This window comes from Oncorhynchus tshawytscha, linkage group LG07 (assembly GCF_018296145.1).
Source record: "Oncorhynchus tshawytscha isolate Ot180627B linkage group LG07, Otsh_v2.0, whole genome shotgun sequence".
Taxonomy (NCBI): domain Eukaryota; kingdom Metazoa; phylum Chordata; class Actinopteri; order Salmoniformes; family Salmonidae; genus Oncorhynchus; species Oncorhynchus tshawytscha.
The window spans coordinates 53739267-53765424 of NC_056435.1; the positions used below are offsets into that span (position 1 = coordinate 53739267).

Below are 26158 nucleotides of genomic sequence, written 5' to 3' on the forward strand. Positions count from 1 at the left end.
GAAATAGTGTTTAAACCTTTTACAATGAAGATCTGTAAAGTTATTTGGATTTTTACGAATTATGAAAACAGGGTCCTGAAAAAGGGAAGTTTATGTGAAAATGGTGCATTTCTATGTTTTGTAGTGAAAATGTGTTTTTCATGACATCATCGACATCATCGGTTTGACCAATTGTGAGTAGGCATTACCTACTAATTGTCTACTAATTGGTTGATGATGTCATTGGAAACACTTGTCTTTCACAATATTTTTTACTACAAAACATAGAAATTATGTTGGGCTAGTGCTGGAGACGATTAATATGAAGTTGAACATTTTTGAAGTCCTGATGTCAACTTCTCCTGAATCAGTGTGGTTTTTATGTGCTTTATGTTCATTTTTGTATAATTTGTTGTGGTAATTGCCCCATTTTATCACTATGAAAGTATGACTCTGACATTTAGCTGTAACATTGACACGCTGCTTTCATCCCTGACTAGAACTTCAACTGATTCAGTGTGACTTTTATGTTCTCTGTGTTCTTTATAGCTACATGGTTGTGCCCTTTTTATCGCTATAAAAGTATTTGATAATTGAGTATCAAGTTTTCTCTAAGTGGGCCCTTGACAGGAGTTGGTCTTGTGTGTGCCAGACTTGGTGAGGGAATGAAGCCTGGGGGGGGCTAAAGCAGAGCTTAGCTAATTGACTAATGTAGCTAATAATGTTTGAATGTTGATGGATGGCTAGTGCTAGCTGTGTGTGTATGTGTGTACGTGTGGATGTGTTTAACTATACTTGTGGGGACCAGGAGTCCCCACAAGAATAGTAAACAAAAATGTGAGAAACTTGGGACATTTTGTTAGTCCCCACAAGGTCAAATGTTACTTCAGGGGTTTAGTGTTAAGGTTACAACTAGTTTTAGGGTTAGAATTAGGTTTAGAGTCAGGTTTAGGAGCTAGGGTTAATTTTAGGATTTGGGTTTCCAGGTTATGGTAAGGGTACGGGTCAGAGTTAGGGGTAAAGGGAAATAGGATTTTGAAAGGGACTGAATTGTGTGTCTCCACAAGGTTAGTTATACAAGACTGTGTGTGTGCATGCGATAGATTGCCATTGCCCTGCTAGCTCTCAGACAGACAACAAATGGGTGCCATTAAGGACTGCAGTTAAAAGAACTTGAGGAAAGTGATTAAGTATAATTAGCTGGATTGGACTACTTGCCTTTGTGCCTGTTTTACTCTATGCATTAAAATATTGATTTACTATTTATTTATTTTCTCCTCAATGCAATCTGTCATCAGCAGCAACCTTGATTGTCAAGGGTATTGTTGGAGTGTTCTGTTGCACGTTGTCTGGAAGGTGCTTCACTAGGATATTGATGGTTGATTTTAGCTTGTATAGTGTGTGTTAGCTGTTAAGCAACGTATAGTGTGAAGACAAGCAGCATACAATATGATATAATATGTGTCTTCAGAAAGTATTTCCACCCCTTTACCTTTTTCACATTTAGTTTTACACCCTGAATTTAACATTTATTAAATTGAGATTTTGTGTCATTGATCTACACACAATGCCCCATAATGTCAAAATGAAATGTTGTTTATAGACATGTTTCGAAATATGTTTCGAAATTAATATAAACTGAAAAGCTGAAATAGTACCTTCAAAACACCCGTCTCAGCGTCAACAGTGAAGAGGCGACTCCGGGATGCTGGCCTTCTAGGCAGAGTTCTTCTGTCCAGTGTCTGTTTTTTTGACATTCTTAATCTTTTATTTTTTGGGCCAGTCTGAGATATCTTTTTTTTCTTTGCAACTCTGCCTAGAAGGCCAGCATCCCGGAGTCGCCTCTTCACTGTTGACATTGAGACTGGTGTTTTGCGGGTACTATTTAATGAAGCTGCCAATTGAGGACTTGTGAGGCGTCTGTTTCTCAAACTAGTGCAGCTTCAAACATATTGTGTAATGTGAATTGTCAATGATCACGGCCCTACGGATCCTCATAGGCCAATTATACAATCGATATTTCATGTGTATTGAAATGAATTATATGTACACATGAAGACAATTGAAAGAGTGAAATTAGAAACGTCATTGTTTGCTAACTGATTGACTTTGATCATGGGGATTATAGATTGTATAACCATTCCCTGTTTGTATTCTTTCATGATTTATGATAAATAGTTACGAGCCTAAATGACTCACGGATGATTACTATTGACTTCTTAATGAACTGGACTGTTGAATTCCCTAAATTATGTTAATAATGAATGATATGATTATGAATTTGATTGGATACATGTTATTTGTTTCCTTTGTGATGCAGCACAGACTACTCAGTAAATATACCACTTTATGGTTAAAGGAATTCCTGCCTCAGTCTCATCCATTCCTCTGTCACCTGACACGTGACCAACTGTTCACCTTCACTGTCAGTCATCCTACCTGTCCAGCTACCCACAGAGATTCCACTAATCTTTCATAGATATTCCATAAAAAATCTGCTGTTTCCACAACAATAGTTATTTACAACATTAACAATGTCTACACTGTATTTCTGATCAATTTGATGTTATTCTAATGGACAGAAAATGTGTTTTTCTTTCAAAAACACAGATTCTAAGTGACCCCAAACTTTCGAACGGTAATGTATATTAGTGTTGTATTTTTCAAATGTTTCATAAATGTTAGAATTTGTCTTCCACTTAGACATTACAAAGTATTTTGTGTAGATCGTTGACCAGAAATGATAATTAAATCCATTCTAATCCCACTTTGTAACACAACAAAATGCCATTTACGTCTGTGACAAACAAACGTCTTCTGATGATGTGCCATAGCTTCTGTATAATACCCAAAGCCTTGTGCGTGTATTAATGCACCAGACAGGACATCTCCTGAGCATTATCTACTGTCCCTGAACAGTTCAAGGCTGTCTGATGGCTGATTCATCCAAGTATTGCTGGATGGAGAACAGCAACATGGCTCAGTGCCTACTCGTCTGATTAAAGAGAGACAGAGGGAGGGAGAGAGAGGGAAGCAACAGTAGAGCAACAGACAACTTGTGATGCAAACACAAACACACAGGGTGAGATGGGGACGTAGCAGCCACATCCGTTTGATGAGGGGTTAGCTTTTATATTCAGTTTGAGTGAAGAGACTGTTGATTGCTAGCACTTCTTTGATGGTGCTGTTCTCTCCCAGCTTTGTGGTTGTATTTCAAGCATTCACACTCACACAAATCAAGCAGACACATGCATAGGCCTACATTTTCAGAGTGTATCATTCTCAGAGTAAATGAATTTGGGAGCTGTGCATTGATAGCATTAAGGCATGGAGTTAGGTCTTAGTGAAGAGTATAATCCTGCTGTGGATCCATGCTCACAGGGTTCGATACTGCAACAAAAAACAGTCGCACTTGCGACCGATTGACTTGGCAGTTTGACACACATTTTTAATTGGTCGCAAGGGTGCCAGTGAGAAAAATGTACCTGGTCACGTTAGTTTTTGGTTCACAATTAGCGATTTTTTTTATCATCATGGTTTATTCAAACATTAATGTGCAATTAACCAAAAACAGAAAACAACTGCACGGGAATGCCCCTATCTGTGTGTGTCAGGGCTCAACTTCACTTGAATGCCCCTGTCAAAAAGGGTCAGGGGTTGACATCCATGGAAGGTTTTGGAAACCCTCTGGGTCAGTCAATAAAAAAAAAATTGTTATAATGCGATTTTTAATCTAGGCTATATAATTTATTTATTAAAAACAGATGGATTCTCAAAGCTGTTCGTTTGCTATGTCGATTATTCATCACACGTGCGCTGCGGTCACACACAGAGTACAAGTCATTGAGAACACCTGCTTAATATTGAGTTACACCTCCCTTTTGCCCTCAGAACAGCCTCAATTTGTCAGGGCATGGACTCTACAAGGTGTCAAAAGCATTCCGCAAGGATGCTGGTCCATGTTGACTCCAATGATTCCCACTGTTGTGTCAAGTTGGCTGGATGTCCTTTGGGTGGTGGACCATTCTTGATACACACTGTTGAGCGTGAAAAACCCAGCATCATTGCAGTTCTTGACACAAAGGCACTTGAATATTCACCCTTGCCCATTCACCCTCTAAATGGCACACAATCCATTTCTCAATTGCCTCAAGGCTTCAAAGTATTTAACCTGTCTCCTTCCCTTCGTCTACACTGGTTAAAGTTGATTTAACAAGTGACATCAATAAGAGATCGTAGCTTTCACCTGGATTGTGAGTTTTTGTCACAACCCAGCTCTTGGGATGTAACAAAGAGCTCTTACAGGACCAGGGCACAAATAACAATAATATAATATGAATCAATAATTTTGCTCTTTATTTAACCATCTTACATATAAAACCTTATTTGTTCATCGAAAATTGTGAATAACTCACCACAGGTTAATGAGTGTGCTTGAAAGGATGCACATAACACTGCAATGTTGGGTTTCGTTGGAGAGAGTCTCAGTCTTAAATCATTTTCCACACATAGTCTGTGCCTGTATTCAGTTTTCATGATAGTAAGGACTGAGAATCCACTCTCACATAGGCACGTGTTTGCAAAGAGCATCAGTGTCTAAACAGCGCGATTTGCGGGCTTCAAACATAAAGATATAAAACTATTTTTTTGTGAAGAATCAACAACAAGTGGGACACAATCATGAAGTGAAACGACATTTATTGGATATTTCAAACTTTTTTAACAAATCAAAAACTGAAAAATTGGGCGTGCAAAATTATTCAGCCCCCTTAAGTTAATACTTTGTAGCGCCACCTTTTGCTGCGATTACAGCTGTAAGTCGCACTGAACATACTGGACATGCTCTGTTTAAGACTATCCTATCGCCAGGACCTGAAGAACAGTAATATCCTGTTTCTCTGAGTCATTTGTTGAACAAGGACATAGATAATATATATCTAGCTGGTTTTCCTATGCATCGGCAGGACAGAACGGCAGCGTCAGCTAAACTCAAGGGGGGAGGTGTGTGTCTCTTTGTTAACTCTAATAATCTCTAATATTGAGGACGTCTCGAGGTTCTGCTCGCCTGAGTTAGAATACCTCATGATAAGCTGTAGACCATACTAGGCTTGAGCGCTATACCGTATTCCTGGGTATTTGGAAATAGCCACGGGATGGTTTTTCAATACCGTTGAAACTATTTCTTATGCTTTTCAATACATTTTAATATTTGTAGCTATTAAAACCAACAGTCAACTTGTGCAATGCCTTAGGAGATAAAGCAGCGTTCTCATTTCACCTGTCACATTATTTTACATTATGAAACTTAGTTCCCCAGCACAGTTGAGCCAGTCACATGTTTGTATATAGCACAACAGGAGAAAAAGATGTCCCACTGTCTATTGACAGGGGTCACGTTTTATATTGAAAGTCAACAGTGTTTCTTTGCTTTAATAGACTGATCAGGGACGTGCAACTATAGTTTTCATTCACATTAGTGCAACACATTCGGCATAAAATAGCTTCATTTTCATCAGATGACAAAAGAAGTGCAACTCTATTTGGCTGGCAGCCACACAAGTAAAAAATGCATAGCCATCATATAGCCATCATATTTCTAATGTTTAGGCCTATCATAGAAAGAATGTAGCCAGTGACATTTCCTATTGTTTTGCTTACAGTTAATCTGGTAATACCATATAACCTGGGGTGAGAGAAAGACGGTATGAAGATATGAAAATCTGGATACTGACCTACCCTAGACCGTACTACTTAGAAAGGGGGCAAATACGTTTTCACGGCACTGTATGTGAGAATGCTGTTTATTGACTACAGCTCAGTGTTCAACACCTTAGTGCCCTCCAAGCTCATCACTAAGCTAAGGACCCTGGGACTGACCACCTCCCTCTGCAACTGGATCCTGGACTAGTGGAGTGGGTCGAGCGCTTCAAGTTCCTCAGTGTCCACATCAATAAGGATCTACCATGGTCCACACACACCAACACAGTCATGAAGAGCCTCTTCCCCCTCGGGAGATTGAAAAGATTTGGCATGAACCCTTAGATCCTCAAAATGTTCTACAGCTGCACCATTGAGAGCATCTTGACTGGCTGCATCACCGCTTGGTATAGCAACTGCTTGGCTTACAAACGCAAAGCTCTACACAGGGCAGTGCATACGGCCCAGTGCTCACTGGGGTCAAGCTCCCTGCAATCCAGGACCTCTATACCAGGTGGTGTCAGAGGAAGGCACTAAATTCTCCAGCCAACGAAGTCATAGATTGTTCTCTCTGTTACCGCACGGCAAGCGGTACTGATGCACCAAGTCTGGAACCAACAGGATCCTGAACATCTTCTACCCCCAAACCATAAGACTGCTAAATAGTTAGTCCAGGTAGCTATTTGGTTAACTATTTAACTATCTGCATTCACCATTTTTGCACTAATTTCTTTGACTCATCACATACGCTGCTGGTTCTGTTTATTGTCTGTCACTTTATTCCTGGTTATATGTTACATCATACCCCTACACTATAGGGGGCTCCTGAGTGGCGCAGTGGTCTAAGGTACTGGATCTCAGTGCAAGAGGCATCACTATAGTATCTGGTTCGAATCCAGGCTATATCACATCCAGCCATGATTAGTCCCATAGGGCGGTGCACAATTGGCTCAGGGTTGGCCAGAGTAGGCTGTCATTGTAAATAAGAATTTGTTCTTAACTGATTTGCCTGGTTAAATAAGAAAATACACATTTATAGTTATTCACTGTGTATGTATTATTACTTTTAAGCGTTTCACCCCACATGTGACAAATAAGCATGTGACAAATAACATTTGACAGATTTCTATTTTTTTTCTCTAAGTACAGCACTGGGATGTGTGATTATGCTTCTGTAAGTACAGCAGCATACAGTATTACAGTACAACACTGGGATGTGTGATTATGCTTCTGTAAATACAGCAGCATACAGTATTACAGTACAACACTGGGATGTGTGATTATGCTTCTGTAAATACAGCAGCATACAGTATTACAGTACAACACTGGGATGTGTGATTATGCTTCTGTAAGTACAGCAGCATACAGTATTACAGTACAACACTGGGATGTGTGATTATGCTTCTGTAAGTACAGCAGCATACAGTATTACAGTACAACACTGGGATGTGTGATTATGTTTCTGTAAGTACAGCAGCATACAGTATTACAGTACAACACTGGGATGTGTGATTATGCTTCTGTAAGTACAGCAGCATACAGTATTACAGTACAACACTGGGATGTGTGAATATGCTTCTGTAAGTACAGTATTACAGTACAACACTGGGATGTGTGATTATGTTTCTGTAAGTACAGCAGCATACAGTATTACAGTACAACACTGGGATATGTGATTATGCTTCTGTAAGTACAGCAGCATACAGTATTACAGTACAACACTGGGATGTGTGAATATGCTTCTGTAAGTACAGTATTACAGTACAACACTGGGATGTGTGATTATGCTTCTGTAAGTACAGTATTACAGTACAACACTGGGATGTGTGATTTTGTTTCTGTAAGTACAGCAGCATACAGTATTACAGTACAACACTGGGATGTGTGAATATGCTTCTGTAAGTACAGCAGCATACAGTATTACAGTACAACACTGGGATGTGTGATTATGCTTCTGTAAGTACAGCAGCATACAGTATTACAGTACAACACTGGGATGTGTGATTATGCTTCTGTAAGTACAGCAGCATACAGTATTACAGTACAACACTGGGATGTGTGAATATGCTTCTGTAAGTACAGCAGCATACAGTATTACAGTACAACACTGGGATGTGTGAATATGCTTCTGTAAGTACAGCAGCATACAGTATTACAGTACAACACTGGGATATGTGATTATGCTTCTGTAAGTACAGTATTACAGTACAACACTGGGATGTGTGATTATGCTTCTGTAAGTACAGCAGCATACAGTATTACAGTACAACACTGGGATGTGTGATTATGCTTCTGTAAGTACAGTATTACAGTACAACACTGGGATGTGTGATTATGCTTCTGTAAGTACAGCAGCATACAGTATTACAGTACAACACTGGGATGTGTGATAACAGTGGGTTTGTGTGAGGTAGACAGAATGACGGAGAATAGGGGGGAAAGAGAAACTAGTATTTGTTTTACAAATGATTTTATAACCATTGAACGTTGTACTGTTTATTTGCATAGCAACCTACTGAAAGGAAATATGTTTTGTGTACCTACCAGTGTTCACTGCATTCTGTCCAAATAACTGATTTATTTTGACGTGCTAGAACCACTTAAGAGCAACCTCTAATGTTCTGTCTGCTCTCTCTCTCTCTCTCTCTCTCTCTCTCTCTCTTGCTATTTCTCTCCCCCTCTCTCTCTTTCTATCCCCCTCTCTTTCTCTCTCTTTCTCTCTCTTTCTTTCTCTCGCTCTCCTCACAGATGCAGATCTACCTGTACAATTCTGATGACTTTGACAGTCTCAGTGCGGCCATCAAGGAGAAACGCATGATTGCTGCGCTGGCTGTGTTCTTTGAGGTAAGACTGGCTTTGGGCTGTGTTGTTAGAGGAGATATTTTGGTTTCAGTTGTTCCCAAACACAATGAAACAGGAGGGTAGAGGGTAGAAATATAGTGCTGATTGGGAAGTATGAACAACAGTAATGGATAAACTGATCGAAAGCTGCTTGCCCTCCTGAGGCACATGCAATCTTTCTTATTGTCCTCACTTTACTTCCAACTTCCCATATCCCTGAAAGAGAAGCACAGACAGACAGATAGACAGACAGGTGTCTTCAGGGAGTCATTACAGTGAAGGAGAAGCACAGACAGACAGACAGGTGTCTTCAGGGAGTCATTACGGTGAAAGAGAAGCACAGACAGACAGACAGACAGACAGGTGTCTTCAGGGAGTCATTACAGTGAAAGAGAAGCACAGACAGACAGACAGGTGTCTTCAGGGAGTCATTACAGTGAAAGAGAAGCACAGACAGACAGGTGTCTTCAGGGAGTCATTACGGTGAAAGAGAAGCACAGACAGACAGGTATCTTCAGGGAGTCATTACGGTGAAAGAGAAGCACAGACAGACAGACAGGTGTCTTCAGGGAGTCATTACGGTGAAAGAGAGGCACAGACAGACAGGTATCTTCAGGGAGTCATTACGGTGAAAGAGAAGCACAGACAGACAGGTATCTTCAGGGAGTCATTACGGTGAAAGAGAAGCACAGACAGACAGGTGTCTTCAGGGAGTCATTACGGTGAAAGAGAAGCACAGACAGACAGGTGTCTTCAGGGAGTCATTACGGTGAAAGAGAAGCACAGGCAGACAGGTGTCTTCAGGGAGTCATTACGGTGAAAGAGAAGCACAGACAGACAGACAGGTGTCTTCAGGGGGTCATTACGGTGAAAGAGAAGCACAGACAGATAGACAGACAGACAGACAGGTGTCTTCAGGGAGTCATTACGGTGAAAGAGAAGCACAGACAGACAGACAAGTGTCTTCAGGGAGTCATTACGGTGAAAGAGAAGCACAGACAGACAGGTGTCTTCAGGGAGTCATTACAGTGAAAGAGAAGCACAGACAGACAGGTGTCTTCAGGGAGTCATTACGGTGAAAGAGAAGCACAGACAGACAGACAGACAGACAGGTGTCTTCAGGGAGTCATTACGGTGAAAGAGAAGCTCAGACAGACAGGTGTCTTCAGGGAGTCATTACGGTGAAAGAGAAGCACAGACAGACAGACAGGTGTCTTCAGGGAGTCATTACGGTGAAAGAGAAGCACAGACAGACAGGTATCTTCAGGGAGTCATTACGGTGAAAGAGAAGCACAGACAGATAGACAGGTGTCTTCAGGGAGTCATTATGGTGAAAGAGAAGCACAGACAGACAGGTATCTTCAGGGAGTCATTACGGTGAAAGAGAAGCACAGACAGGTGTCTTCAGGGAGTCATTACGGTGAAAGAGAAGCACAGACAGAGTCAGAGAACAAGGGCTTCCTCTGCCGCTATCTCTTAAAAATCCCCTCTTTTACCTAAAAGAAAAGTATTTGTCAGTCTGCCTGCCTGTCTGTATTAGTATGTGGGTTTTTACAAAAAGCGATTGGACAAGAAGCTATATGCTATTCTAAATAAAAACACAAATAAATATTTTATTTCTGCAATGAAATTAACCTTCTACTGAGCACACAAGGATGAGAACTCCACTTTGTTTCCCTGTTGGTTTGAATCTGCAGTAACCCAGCATCATCACTCTCCAACATACACCCACAATGATCAATAACATGTTGGTACAATTATTTTAACATATTGGACCATGCATATAGCCTATGCACAGTCCATATTATCAGGTATGCTATTAAGAATAAGCATTATCACCTGTAGCCCAACTGATGCAGAATAGTGGCTAGAAATAAATAGGCTGAAGCATGAGGTTGTCTATCTGCATTTAGCCTATTGGACTAATCATTACAGATCCCAAACTAGTTACCTTCTCTGGTTGCCAAATGATTTTGAGGCAGGGTCGCGTTTTACCCTAAGTTACCCTACAGTTGACCCCTGTTACATTTAGCCCCACTCTCCCCTATGCACTCACAGCAAATTGCTGAGTAAAAGACATTTTATGAATTTATGCTTGATCCAAAAATGTGGTGCGTTGCCTCCGGAGGCATTCAGAGGCCAAATTCATCGCCGTGCGCCTCCCAAATTTTGTAACAATGCAGAGGGCGCCATATACATGACATGATTTCTTGATGGTAAGTAGGGGCGGGAGTTCCTGTATAAACACAAACTCACTTCCTTGACAACTTCCTTCACACCAGCTCTGCTCAACAGCTCTGCTCAACAGCTCTGCTCAACAAAAGTATGAATGCCCTGACTTCTGCAGAGGACGTCTCACCATTAATGCAGCATGGAAAATGCAGATGTCAGATTGACCATGCAGCGCCTTTTAGGTGCTTAATAATGCCGCTGCTCTGGGTTTAAAATGGTTCAGTTTGCACATATTTAAGAGTTGAGAAATAAATAAATAAGGAATGGAAAGCTGGGTCTCCCCTTTTTTCAACAAGGACCATTAAAACTGCTGTTTTCGCAATTTCAAGCAGTGTTGTGCATTGACTACTTGTCAGAATGCATGTTTCCCTCCCTAGTGTCACGCCCTGGTCTTAGTATTTTGTGTTTATATATTTATTTGGTCAGGCCAGGGTGTGACATGGGGTTATTTTGTGTTGTGTTGTGGTATTGGGGGTTTTAGTAGGTATTGGGATTGTGGCTGAGTAGGGGTGTCTAGCATAGTCTATGGCTGCCTGAGGTTCTCAATCAGAGTCAGGTGATTCTCGTTGTCTCTGATTGGGAACCATATTTAGGTAGCCTGGGTTTCACTGTGTGCTTGTGGGTGATTGTTCCTGTCTCTGTGTAGTGTTCACCAGATAGGCTGTAATTAGGTTTTCACGTTTCGTTTGTTGTTTTTGTATTTATTTAGTTATTTCATGTATCGCTATTTTTTCATTAAAGAACATGAGTAACCACCACGCTGCATTTTGGTCTGACTCTCCTTCAACAGACGCACGCCGTTACACCTAGGGCACTCTCAACTTCAATGCGTCTCGAGAGGAATATTTATCTCACATAAAACACACAACAACAAGCCGACTAGGTAAATCCACTACATGACCAAAAGTATGTGGACACCTACTCGTCGAACAGCTCATTCCAAAATCATAGGCATTAATATGGAGTTGGGTCCCCCTTTGCTGCTATAACAGCCTCCACTCTTCTGGGAAGGCTTTCCACTAGATGTTGGAACATTGCTGCGGGGACTTGCTTCCATTCAGCCATGAGCATTAGTGAGGTTGGGCACTGATGTTGGCCGATTAGGCCTTGCTCGCAGTAATCATTCCAATTCATGCCAAAGGTGTTCGATGGGGTTGAGGTCAGGGCTCTGTGCAGGCCAGTCAAGTTCATCCACAGCGATCTCGACAGACCTTGCTTTGTGCACGGGGGCATTGTCATGCTGAAACAGGAAAGGGCCTTCCCCAAACTGTTGCCACAAAGATGTTAGCACAGAATCGTCTAGAATGTCATTGTATGCTGTAGCGTTAAGATTTCCCTTCACTGGAACAAACAATTGTGAAAAACAGCCACAGACCATTATTCCTCCTCTACCAAAATTTACAGTTGGCGCAATGCATTGGGACAGGTAGCATTCTCCTGGCTTCCGCCAAACCCGGATTCATCCATCGGACTGCCAGATGGTGAAGCGTGATTCATCACTCCAGAGAAGTCCAATGGTGTCCAATGGCGACAAGCTTTACACCACTCCAGCTGACGCTTGGCATTGCGCATGGTATTTGTAGGCTTGTGTGCGGCTGCTCAGCCATGGGAACCCATTTCATGAAGCCCTTGGCGAACAGTTATTGTGCTGACGTATCTTCCAGAGGCAGTTTAGAACTAAATGGTTAGTGTTGCAACCGACAACAGACAAATTTTACACGCTGCACGCTTCAGCACTCGGCGGTCCCGTTCTGTGAGCTTGTGTGGCCTACCACTTCGCGGCTGAGCCGCTGTTGCTCCTAGATCTTTCCACTTCACAGTAACAGCACTTAGAGTTGACTGGCGCAGCTCCAGCAGGGCAGAAATTTGACGAACTGATATGCTGGAAAGGTGAAATCCTATGACGGTGCCACGTCAGCCATTCTACTGCTAATGTTTGTCTATTGCATGGCTGTGTGCTCCATTTTATACACTTGTCAGAAACGGGTGTGGCCGAAATAGCCGAATCCACTAATTTAAAGGGATGTCCACATACGTTTGTATATTTAGTGTAGATAAACTATTAAAGTAAGTTAAAGTAACTATTAAAGTATTTTTTTCATGTTCCATATTTTTTGTGGCGTGCCAGCAAGGATTTAGCCATGGCAACGCCACAGTAAAATGGCTGGTTCTATTTCTATTATACTGATGTGGTCTATTACACTCAGAGCCACACAGACAAAGTGGCCGGCACAGTTCCTCTCTGACAGAGAGGCAGGTTAGGTTGGAGTGGGGACACAGGTGTTTCTAGGTCTGTGGCTAGACAACAACGGACCTTGTGTGATTGAAGACCTAAATGCTACCACTGTTTTTCTGACAGCCCTTCAGCAATTAGCATCAGCGCCAGCCAACACACATGTATCCCGCTGAATTACATTTTAAAGAGCAGGACACACACCTGACACACACACACACACACAGACACTCCAGTTTACCATTTCTAATCGAGCTGCATTTTGGGCTCCCTGAGGGTGTATGAATGGTCGCTAAGGGGTTCATATTATTATCCACATTCAGCACTTAGTTACAGACTATTACTCTCATTGGACTGACCTGAATTAGGAATGGGAAGGAAGATGAGGAGGAGGAGCGGTCTCCATATCTCAACACTCTTTCCCCTCTAAGTGTAAATAGCACATTGGGAATGTTGGTAATAAATGTGAAACGTGTTGTGAACTGAGTGTAGGTACTGTAACTGCTGTTCTGGGCTGTCCTGTAAAATATCCTGTCTCTTGTCTCCAGGTGGGGCGGAGAGACAATCCATCTGTAGAGCCCATCATCCAGGGACTGAAACGGGTGGTACACCACGGTGAGTATACCACGGACACTCACACTACTACTCTCTCTGTGTTCTCACTGTGCTGCTGTTCAACAACCTTAGTTCTATAGCACTTCTCAGTTAACTACAGAGTCAGCAGGGCCCCAGGTTCTCAGTCTTCCCACAGAAACACAGATAGAAATACAGACACACTAGTTAAAGAGGGCCTTGGCTTTATCACATTCGCTATAATTCATACTAATTATTGGATTTATATCGCGCTTTTCTACCAACTGAGGTACTTAAAGCGCTTTACATAGTAATGGGGAAACTCACCTCATCCACCATTTTTGTGCCAGAACACTCACCAGCTTTCAGGTCAAGAGGTGAGGAGTGATTTTATACCAATTAGGAATGAGGGAGATGATATCAGGGATAATACCCCTACTCTTATGATAAATGGGATTTTTTTTAAATGACCCCTTTTTCATGGTATCCAATTGGTATTTACAGTCGTCTCATCACTGTGTCTCCCGTACGGAAGTTCGAGAGCCGTGCATCCTCCGAAACACAACCCACACTGCTTCTTGACACAATGCCCACTTAACCCAGAAGCCAGCCACACCAATGTGTCAGAGGAAACACTGTACACCTGGTGACAGTGTCAGCATTCACTACACCCAGCCTGCCACAGGGGTCGCTAGTGCATGATGGGACAAGGACATCCCTGCCGACCAAACCCTCCCTTAACCCAGACGACACTGGGCCAATTGTGCTTCGCCCCATGGGTCTCCCGATCACGACAGAGCCTGGACTTGAACCCAGAATCACAGCTAGCACTGCCTTAGACCACTGTGCCACTCAGGAGGCCCTAGTGCCATGGGATTTTAATTACCACAGAGGGTCAGGACACCTTTTAGCTTCCCATCTGAAAGACAGCACTTTATGCAGGGCAATGTCCACTTCACTGCTTTAGGGGCATTGGGATCTCCTTAGCCCTTCAATACCACTTCCAGCAGCATCTGGTCTCCCATCCAGCCAGGACCCACCCTGCTTAGCTTCAGAAGCAAGCCAGCAGTGGGATGCAGGGTGGTATGCTGCTGGCTATAGAGGTCACACACAAGAGCACTCAATGAATGTCCACAAAAAAATACAAATAAAAAAAGAGACAGAGAAATGATTTCCCAAGTTGTTTTTGTTTATGTTGTTTGTGAGGTTAATGTTTCGTTCATCACACATCTCCTTGACTGTCTATTTTCAAACATCACACATCTCCCAGACTGTCTATTTTCAAACATCACACATCTCCCAGACTGTCTATTTTCAAACATCACACATCTCCCAGACTGTCTATTTTCAAACATCACACATCTCCCAGACTGTCTATTTTCAAACATCACACATCTCCCAGACTGTCTATTTTCAAACATCACACATCTCCCAGACTGTCTATTTTCAAACATCACACATCTCCCAGACTGTCTATTTTCAAACATCACACATCTCCCAGACTGTCTATTTTCAGACATCACACATCTCCCAGACTGTCTATTTTCAAACATCACACATCTCCCAGACTGTCTATTTTCAGACATCACACATCTCCCAGACTGTCTATTTTCAGACATCACACATCTCCCAGACTGTCTATTTTTCACACATCTCCCAGACTGTCTATTTTCAAACATCACACATCTCCCAGACTGTCTATTTTCAAACATCACACATCTCCCAGACTGTCTATTTTCAAACATCACACATCTCCCAGACTGTCTATTTTCAGACATCACACATCTCCCAGACTGTCTATTTTCAGACATCACACATCTCCCAGACTGTCTATTTTCAGACGTCACACATCTCCCAGACTGTCTATTTTCAAACATCACACATCTCCCAGACTGTCTATTTTCAGACATCACACATCTCCCAGACTGTCTATTTTCAGACATCACACATCTCCCAGACTGTCTGTACATCGAAATTCCGCGCCTCTCATCTGGTCTTCCATCCATTTGTTTAAGCCTTTGGAGATACTTTACCTTGGCGTTTATTTTTAATCCCACATTAGAGTCTGACCACAAGCTGTGAGCCCAGTCTTCCATCAAGAGGAAGGCAGTACAGCCAGTTCCCACACCCTGCTTCTCTCCCTGTGTAGCGCTGCAAAGAAGAGACGGAAAAATTAATTGCATCTAAACCTCAATTTGTCAACACTCTGTCTCTCTCGCTCACACACACACACACACACACACACACACACACACACATATAATTTACATACACAGCAGCAGCATCAGATGCATGCTTGCTTGTACCATTAATGTTTAATGCTAGGGTTACACAGATAGACATGCCTAGCTATGATGTGTATGGTCTGAAAGCTGAGTTAGCTGGTGTCGATACAAACGTGAGTAATGTCATGTCTCAACCAGTCTGTATCCGGAGGTGCTTTACCATGTTTCCCTAATCCCCTACTGCATCTGCCTAAACACACACACACCGGCCTGAACGAATTGCCCCTCAGGGATTCATGAAGTTGTATTGCATATGGAGCCATGCCGCTGTCTATGTGAGCATGCACTCTTTGTGTGTACCAACACATACAGCTGGGTTAACAATGTGCTACTGACGTAGTTCTCTTTATGTGGGTCCACTCAGAGACAGACGGAGAGAAAACGTGTTCATGGAAGAATGGAATAAACTGAGAGCATATGGTCTCTTTACTCATGCTGATTCATCTCACACAACTGGAGCTCCTCCGTGCTTCTCTGGGTCTTTATCCCATTCATTACACTGACTATCTATACTGAATGATCTGCCATGGCTGGAAGGGGGTAGAATGGGGCTAGCAGGCAGGTGGTACTGCTAGGTTTAGTGAACTAAAAAGCATGCTGGGTTGTGTTGTTCTGATGGTCCAAGGGAGGCTCCTGGTCCTCTGGCTGGGTACTTAAGCTATGTCCCAAATGTTACCCTATTCCCATAGGGCTCTGGTCAAGTAGTACACTACATAGGTGATAGGGTGAAATTTGGGATGCACCATACTGTCCACTTCTAGCTGGGTGGCGGTGATGGGCTTCCCGCCAGCTTGTTAGCCTCAGCCATCCATTCATTATCAGGTCTGAGGCAGCACCACCATATGGCACTGGGCTGTCTTCCTACTGAAACAACCCACGATGTCGGGAACAGAAAGGGGCTGTGCTGTCTGACAACTGAAACGACCCACGATGTCAGTAACAGAAAGGGGTTGTGCTGTCTGACAACTGAAATGACCCACGATGTCAGTAACAGAAAGAGGTTGTGCTGTCTGACAACTGAAACGACCCACAATGTCAGTAACAGAAAGGGGTTGTGCTGTCTGACAACTGAAATGACCCACGATGTCAGTAACAGAAAGAGGTTGTGCTGTCTGACAACTGAAACGACCCACAATGTCAGTAACAGGAAGGGGTTGTGCTGTCTGACAACTGAAATAACCTATGATGTCAGTAACAGAAAGGGGTTGTGCTGTCTGACAACTGAAACAAACCACGATGTCGGGAACAGAAAGGGGTTGTGCTGTCTGACAACTGAAACAACCCACGATGTCGGGAACAGAAAGGGGCTGTGCTGTCTGACTACTGAAACAACCCATGATGTCAGTAACAGAAAGGGGTTGTGCTGTCTGACTACTGAAACAACCCATGATGTCAGTAACAGAAAGGGGCTGTGCTGTCTGAGGTCAGGCGGTAGTAGAGATGCTGTGACTACTGAAACATCCCATGATGTCAAGAACGGAAAGGTGCTTCCTTTGGGACACGTCTGCTCTACACGTCTGCTCTACACATCTGCTCTACACGTCTGCTCTACACGTCTGCTCTACACGTCTGCTCTACACGTCTGCTGTCTCGTCCCACTCCCCATAGTCCAGAGTATAGCGTCCTCTTCATCCTTCCATAGTAACATATATGACTGTTACTAGGATCTTCCTCATACCCACATGGCTTGATTTATATCTTAACCCCAAGCTCAAGGTGCTGCTGCCACCACAGGTTGTCTCCAGCTCCCACTTTACTACCCCAAATTGTAACAGCAGCCTATAAACACAGGAGGATGTATCCAAGGAGGGAACTCTCTCTCCCTGTGGTTACAGCAGGCTACAGCAGCCTCTAAACACGGGAGGATGTATCCAAGGAGGGAACTCTCTCTCCCTGTGGTTATAGCGGGCTACAGCAGCCTCTAAACACAGGAGGATGTATCCAAGGAGGGAACTCTCTCTCCCTGTGGTTATAGCGGGCTACAGCAGCCCACCGATGGATTAGTTGTCAGAGCAGGACACTTATCTGATCGTCCTCCTCTTCCTCTCCTTTCTGTTAAGCCCTGATGTTGCCAAACAAATGCCAGAAGGAGGTTTTTAGGCAGGAAATCCATGTAAAACAGGACGCCAGCGAAAATCTCTTAGAGTGATGTTCCCAATAACTGTCAGTTGTAAATAAACACAGATCTTCCTTCCTGATTTCAAATCAAATACTTGACCTATGGGTGATTATGCACAGTAAATAAATGCACTGTAATCTAAACATTTGGGGATTGAAATGGGTGTAAAGACACACTATGTCTATTTTCTATTTAAATATGTGGGAATAATCTACACTTTGTTTACAGTATGTGGGTCTCTGAGTGTGTGTGGGTCTCTGAGTACACCTATGTGAGAATGCTGTTCATTGACTACAGCTCAGCGTTCAACACCATAGTGCTCACTAAGCTCATCACTAAGCTAAGGACTCTGGGACTAAACACCTCCCTCTGCAACTGGATCCTGGACTTCCTGGCGGGCCGCCCCAGGGGGTACGAGTAGGCAACAACACATCTGCCACGCTGATCCTCAACACTGGGGCCCCTTAGGGGTGTGTACTTAGTCCCCTCTTGTAATCCCTGTTCACCCACGACTGCGTGGCCAAACACGACTCCAACACCATCATTAAGTTTGCTGACGACACAACAGTGGTAGGCCTGATCACCGACAACGATGAGACTATAGGGAGGTGGTCAGAGAACTGGCAGTGTGGTGCCAGGACAACAACCTCTCCCTCAATGTGAGCAAGGCAAAGGAGCTGATCGTGGACTACAGGAAAAGGCGGGCCGAACAGGCCCCCATTTACATCAACGGGGCTGTAGTGGAGAGGGTCGAGAGTTTCAAGTTCCTTGGTGTCCACATCACCAACAAACTATCATGGTCCAAACATACCAAGACAATCGTGAAGAGGGCACGACAAAACATTTCCCCCCTCAGGAGACTGAAAAGATTTGGCATGGGATCCTCAAAAGGTTCTACAGCTGCACCATCGAGAGCATCACTGGTTGCATCACTGCCTGGTATGGCAACTGCTCAGCATCTGACCATAAGGTGCTACAGAGGGTAACTCTTCTTGGAACTGCATTGTTGATTAAGGACTTGTAAGTAAAACCAAAAAAAAGCATTTCACTGTAAAGCCTACACTTGTTGTATTCGGCACATGTGCCAAATAAAGTTTGATTTGAGTTGAGTGTGTGTGTGGGTTTCTGAGTGTGTGTGTGTGGGTTTCTGAGTGTGTGTGGGGGGGTTTCTGAGTGTGTGTGTGGTTCTCTGAGTGTGTGTGTGGGTCTCTGCGTGTGTGTGGGCTGTGTTTGTGTGTTGATATGTGCGTTCCTGTGCTCTCTCTATTCTCCCCTCAAGACAACGATGATGTGTTAGTTTTTCTCTGTGTTCATGTGTAAGTTCGTTATTTTGTGTTAATGTGTTAGTTAGTTTTTCTCTGTGTTGATGTGTTAGTTTTTCTCTGTGTTGATGTGTTAGTTAGTTTTTCTCTGTGTTGGTGTGTTAGTTAGTTTTTCTCTGTGTTGATGTGTGTGTTCGTTTTTTCTCTGTGTTGATGTGTTAGTTTTTCTCTGTGTTGATGTGTTAGTTTTTCTCTGTGTTGATGTGTTAGTTAGTTTTTCTCTGTGTTGGTGTGTTAGTTAGTTTTTCTCTGTGTTGATGTAAGTGTTCGTTTTTTCTCTGTGTTGATGTGTTAGTTTTTCTCTGTTGATGTGTTCGTTTTTCTCTGTGTTGATGTGTTCGTTTTTCTCTGTGTTGATGTGTTAGTTAGTTTTTCTCTGTGTTGGTGTGTTAGTTAGTTTTTCTCTGTGTTGATGTAAGTGTTCGTTTTTTCTCTGTGTTGATGTGTTAGTTTTTCTCTGTGTTGATGTGTTAGTTTTTCTCTGTGTTGATGTGTTAGTTAGTTTTTCTCTGTGTTGATGTAAGTGTTCGTTTTTTCTCTGTGTTGATGTGTTAGTTTTTCTCTGTGTTGATGTGTTAGTTTTTCTCTGTGTTGATGTGTTAGTTAGTTTTTCTCTGTGTTGGTGTGTTAGTTAGTTTTTCTCTGTGTTGATGTGTTAGTTTTTCTCTGTGTTGATGTGTTAGTTTTTCTCTGTGTTGATGTGTGTTTTATTTTTTCTCTTTGTTGATGTAAGTGTTAGTTTGTTTTTCTCTGTGCTGATGTAAGTGTTAGTTTGTTTTTCTCTGTGTTGATGTGTTAGTTCATTTTTCTCTTTGTTGATGTGTGTGTTAGTTTTTTCTCTGTCTTGATGTATGTGTTAGTTTTTTCTCTGTGTTGATGTGTTAGTTTGTTTTTCTCTGTGTTGCTGTGTTAGTTTTTCTCAGTGTTGATGTATGTGTTAGTTTTTTCTCTGTCTTGATGTAAGTGTTAGTTTTTTCTCTGTGTTGATGTATGTGTTAGTTTTTTCTCTGTGTTGATGTGTTAGTTTTTCTCAATGTTGATGTATGTGTTGTTTTTTTCTCTGTGTTGATGTATGTGTTATTTTTTTCTCTGTGTTGATGTAAGTGTTAGTTTTTTCTCTGTCTTGATGTATGTGTTAGTTTTTTCTCTGTGTTGATGTGTTAGTTTTTCTCAATGTTGATGTGTGTGTTAGTTTTTTCTCTGTGTTGATGTAAGTGTTATTTTTTTCTCTGTGTTGATGTAAGTGTTAGTTTGTTTTTCTCTGTGTTGATGTGTTAGTTCGTTTTTCTCTGTGTTGATATGTTAGTTAGATTTTCTCTGTGTTGATGTGTTAGTTTAGTTTGTCTCTGTGTTGATGTGTGTATCTGTTCTGTCTCTCCCCCTTTCAGAGAAGGAGACATTCCTGAGTCCATTTATCCTGAGGGATCTGCTACCATCATCGTTGGGGAGTTACTACCGCTACACAGGCTCTCTCACCAGCCCGCCCTGCAGCAAGGTGGTCGAGTGGATCGTCTTCTCCAGGCCCGTCTTACTCTCCCACTCACAGGTCAGTTACACATGCACACACACACACACACATTTTGGGGAGTAAAACTGTATTCCCATTCAAAATACTATTTTCCCTAACCCTTAACCTAACTCCTAACTTTAACCCCAAACCCTAAACCTAACCCGTACGCGTAAAATAGCATTTTAACAAATTCAGGTTTTGAAAAAAAAATTTGAAAACTTTTTTTGTTTTTCTACCTTGTCAGGACATTCTGGGGACTTGTCAGCATATTCTGGGGACTTGTCAGGATATTCTGGCCCTGATAATGTAGGAAAACATGTACACACACACTATCATCTCGGCTTGGGCGGTATACCGCATATGCCGTAAATCGGGATATTTGGAAAAAGCCACGGGATGGTTTTTCAATACCGTCAATTCAATTGAAACTAAGTTTTTTCGATTTAACTGTCACATTATTTGGAAGATTACAGTAGTCCCCAGTCACATGGGGATTGTTGACAAACATACAAGGACAAGAGACCTAAGCCTTGTGAGTCACTCATGGTTTTGCAGTGCCAGGTGATCTAATTACAGTATGGAATTAACAACTAAATGTTTGCCAGCTAGATATCTTATAACTGTTAAGTTAACTATCTAAAATGTGCTAAATGCTCCGCAATTTTGCATTTGGCTAGTTAGCTATCTAGCTGTGGTTAGCTTCTTCCAAAATCAAGCATTCACTTGCTAACAGCAGAGATCACCCCTCCTGGATCAAGATCCTTGCTGGCTAATATTTGTGTTGTGTGTGCATCAAACTGTGAGTAGCATTGTTGAGTTACTTGTATAGTTTAGGACAGAAACTGTACAAAATGTTCGCAAAGCTCGTTACCTTTTAGTTAGTATTCCCTATGGGATTTGCCATGTACTTGTTAGCATTGCTAACCTTCGGATTATAGCGTATCAGTGGGGTTAGAAAACAGCGCCCCCTGTGTTCCGTGCCAGTATTACCGAATATCCCGGTATGGCACAAGGTTGATATGAAGGTATGACAATTTGGAGACTGCTCAAGTTTATATTATCCCTCTGTTTCTATACACCAACCTACTCCTCCCCTCTTCCCCTCCTCCCTTCCTCCTCCTACCCTTCCTCTCCTCCCTCCTCCTTCTCTTCCTATGTGTATCAAACATTAACTGCCTATGTGGGGGATGATTAAACAGGTATAGCCAATTACTGCTACAGTATGTGAATTATAGGGGCTGTGAACACACACAAACAGACTGGCTGCGGGCAGCTACAGGCTTTTAAATTCCCTCTGACACCAGGTTGACTATCACACTAAATACTGGAGGTGACTGCACATTTACTGCACATGACCTCTCCTAACATTACCTACACACCACACAGTCTCCCAGCTGCTTTATTTTTTACATTTTTTAAAACTTTGTTTATTGGATTTTCAACACCAGCATTTACAAAATAATTGCACTTGTAAGTTATTTGGTAGTAATACAAAACAACACATCAAAGACAACAATATAGCAAAACAAAGAGTGAGACAGAAACATAATATATATATTTTTTAAACAAAGACAAAAATATATATATTTTGATACAGTTGCTACAGGTCAACTATCACAGATAATACAGTCCTCCAGTCCTTAACACAGTCCTTCAGTCCTTAACAGTCCTCCAGTCCTTAACACAGTCCTCCAGTCCTTAATACAGTCCTCCAGTCCTTAATACAGACCTCCAGTCCTTAACACAGTCCTCCAGTCTTTAACACAGTCCTCCAGTCCTTAACACAGTCATCCAGTCCTTAATACAGTCCTCTAGTCCTTAACACAGTCCTCCAGTCCTTAACACAGTCATCCAGTCCTTAATACAGTCCTCCAGTCCTTAATACAGTCCTCCAGTCCTTAAGACAATCCTCCAGTCCTTAAGACAATCCTCCAGTCCTTAATACAGTCATCCAGTCCTTAATACAGTCCTTCAGTCCTTAACACAGTCCTCCAGTCCTTAATACAGTCCTCCAGTCCTTAATACAGACCTCCAGTCCTTAACACAGTCCTCCAGTCCTTAACACAGTCCTCCAGTCCTTAACACAGTCATCCAGTCCTTAATACAGTCCTCCAGTCCTTAACACAGTCCTCCAGTCCTTAATACAGTCCTCCAGTCCTTAATACAGACCTCCAGTCCTTAACACAGTCCTCCAGTCCTTAACACAGTCCTCCAGTCCTTAACACAGTCATCCAGTCCTTAATACAGTCCTCTAGTCCTTAACACAGTCCTCCAGTCCTTAACACAGTCCTCCAGTCCTTAATACAGTCCTCCAGTCCTTAATACAGTCCTCCAGTCCTTAAGACAATCCTCCAGTCCTTAAGACAATCCTCCAGTCCTTAATACAGTCCTCCAGTCCTTAACACATCAACACAGAGAAAATCAGTCCTCCAGTCCTTAATACAGTCCTCCAGTCCTTAACACAGTCCTCCAGTCCTTAATACAGTCCTCCAGTCCTTAATACAGACCTCCAGTCCTTAACACAGTCCTCCAGTCCTTAACACAGTCCTCCAGTCCTTAACACAGTCATCCAGTCCTTAATACAGTCCTCCAGTCCTTAACACAGTCCTCCAGTCCTTAATACAGTCCTCCAGTCCTTAATACAATCCTCCAGTCCTTAAGACAATCCTCCAGTCCTTAATACAGTCCTCCAGTCCTTAATACAGTCCTTCAGTCCTTAACACATCAACACAGAGAAAATCAGTCCTCCAGTCCTTAATACAGTCCTCCAGTCCTTAACACATCAACAAAGAGAAAATCTGTCCTCCAGTCCTTAAGACAGTCCTCCAGTCCTTAATACAGTCCTCCAGTCCTTAATACAGTCCTACAGTCCTTGACATACCAGATGCCGTGTGTACACATACCAGGCCTCTTACATCACCGATATAGAAATATACATCACTCTGGAACTGCAGGGAAATCTAGTCGTTTAACATAAGAAAAGAAGGGAGCCCACATTGCATAGAATTTGTCTACAGACTCATTGAGTGTGTGTTTAATTTTTTCCACTTTATGCAATTCAAAACGGATTTAATACAAAGAGCATGAGTGCAGAGGTGCAGAGGATTTCCATGTAAGTAAAATTAATCGTCTCGCTAACAAAGTGATAAAGGCATTTACATCCTTATTCATTTTGGTCAGTTGTATTGTGGGTAAGGAAACCCCAAATAATGCAATTAAAGGGTCTGGCTCAATCTGTGTGTCGCTTAATTCTGAGAGTGTGTTAAAGATGTCTTTCCAGAAACCAACAAGAGATGGATCTTTTAATACCGAGACTAGACCATGTTGAGAAAGCACCATCATGGGGAGAAAGCACCATCATGGGGAGAAAGCACCATCATGGGGAGAAAGCACCATCATGAGGAGAAAGCACCATCATGGGGAGAAAGCACCATCATGGGGAGAAAGCACCATCATGAGGAGAAAGCACCATCATGGGGAGAAAGCACCATCATGGGGAGGGGAGAAAGCACCATCATGGGGAGAAAGCACCATCATGGGGAGAAAGCACCATCATGGGGAGAAAGCACCATCATGGGAGAAAGCACCATCATGGGGAGAAAGCACCATCATGGGGAGAAAGCACCATCATGGGGGAAAGCACCATCATGGGGAGAAAGCACCATCATGGGGAGAAAGCACCATCATGAGGAGAAAGCACCATCATGGGGAGAAAGCACCATCATGGGGAGAAAGCACCATCATGGGGAGAAAGCACCATCATGGGGAGAAAGCACCATCATGAGGAGAAAGCACCATCATGGGGAGAAAGCACCATCATGGGGAGAAAGCACCATCATGGGGAGAAAGCACCATCATGAGGAGAAAGCACCATCATGGGGAGAAAGCACCATCATGGGGAGAAAGCACCATCATGAGGAGAAAGCACCATCATGGGGAGAAAGCACCATCATGGGGAGAAAGCACCATCATGAGGAGAAAGCACCATCATGGGGAGAAAGCACCATCATGGGGGAGAAAGCACCATCATGGGGAGAAAGCACCATCATGAGGAGAAAGCACCATCATGGGGAGAAAGCACCATCATGGGGAGAAAGCACCATCATGAGGAGAAAGCACCATCATGAGGAGAAAGCACCATCATGGGGAGAAAGCACCATCATGGGGAGAAAGGGGGGAAGCACCATCATGGGGAGAAAGCACCATCGTGGGGAGAAAGCACCATCGTGAGGAGAAAGCACCATCGTGAGGAGAAAGCACCATCATGGGGAGAAAGCACCATCATGAGGAGAAAGCACCATCATGAGGAGAAAGCACCATCATGGGGAGAAAGCACCATCATGGGGAGAAAGGGCCTGTAACGGAGGAGCGAGGGCCTGTAACGGAGGAGCGAGGGCCTGTAACGGAGGAGCGGGGCCTGTAACGGAGGAGCGAGGGCCTGTAACGGAGGAGCGAGGGCCTGTAACGGAGGAGCGAGGGCCTGTAACGGAGGAGCGAGGGCCTGTAACGGAGGAGCGAGGGCCTGTAACGGAGGAGCGGGGGCCTGTAACGGAGGAGCGGGGGCCTGTAACGGAGGAGCGAGGGCCTGTAACGGAGGAGCGAGGGCCTGTAACGGAGGAGCGAGGGCCTGTAACGGAGGAGCGAGGGAAGACAATGATGCCGGTATAGACGAAGCTGCCTCCATCTCTAGTCAAATTGGGAGTGGGAATATCTCTCTGCTCTGCAACCAGTACTGAATGATCCTAAGGTTAGCGGCCCAATAATATCATCTGAAATCTGGTAGTGCTAGACCGCCGTCTGGTCTAAGCCTCTGCAAAAGCTGTTTTCGTATCATAAGGGGCTTTTTGTCCTCTATAAAGTTAGAATTAGCCTGTCGATCTTTTTGAAAAACATATTGTGAAGAAAAATCGGTAGGTACTGATAGAGATATAAGAATTTAGGAAGAGTATTCATTTTAATAGAATGAATTATTGCGACTAAGGAGAGGTGTAGCAAAGACCAGCGTTCAAAGTCGTCCTTAGTACGGGTTAAAAGAGGAGCAAAGTTGGCCTGAAAAGTGTTTTCAAATCTGATTGTGACATGCAACCCGAGATAAGTAAAACTTCTCAGCTGCTTTATAAATATACTGCTACTGTAGAAAGGGTAATAAATAGCACATCAAGTGCTTGGCTTTTAATAATCCTTTCTCAGTAAGACATGGTCTTATAATCTTATTTGGATTATCTTAGTATGTGCAACACTTGGTTATATACACAGATATTCACATATCTCCTTGAGTGTACAATTGCATGTTTGAAAAGCTCCGGATGAGATATGTCCACAAACCTGCAGCAGAGGACAAATCCTTTGTTCTGTATTGGATCACTG

The 26158-nt window shown here is 43.0% G+C and overlaps 1 protein-coding gene across 1 annotated transcript in view; it reads left to right on the plus strand.

Moving 5' to 3' along the window:
- LOC112255307 (receptor-type tyrosine-protein phosphatase gamma-like) overlaps positions 1–26158 on the plus strand; it is a 226989-nt gene that overhangs the window by 150564 nt on the left and 50267 nt on the right. Inside the window, exons 5-7 of the mRNA XM_042324621.1 lie at positions 8425–8520; positions 13531–13597; positions 20670–20827. Coding sequence (XP_042180555.1) covers positions 8425–8520; positions 13531–13597; positions 20670–20827 — 321 coding nt within the window. The remainder of the gene's footprint in view (positions 1–8424; positions 8521–13530; positions 13598–20669; positions 20828–26158) is intronic.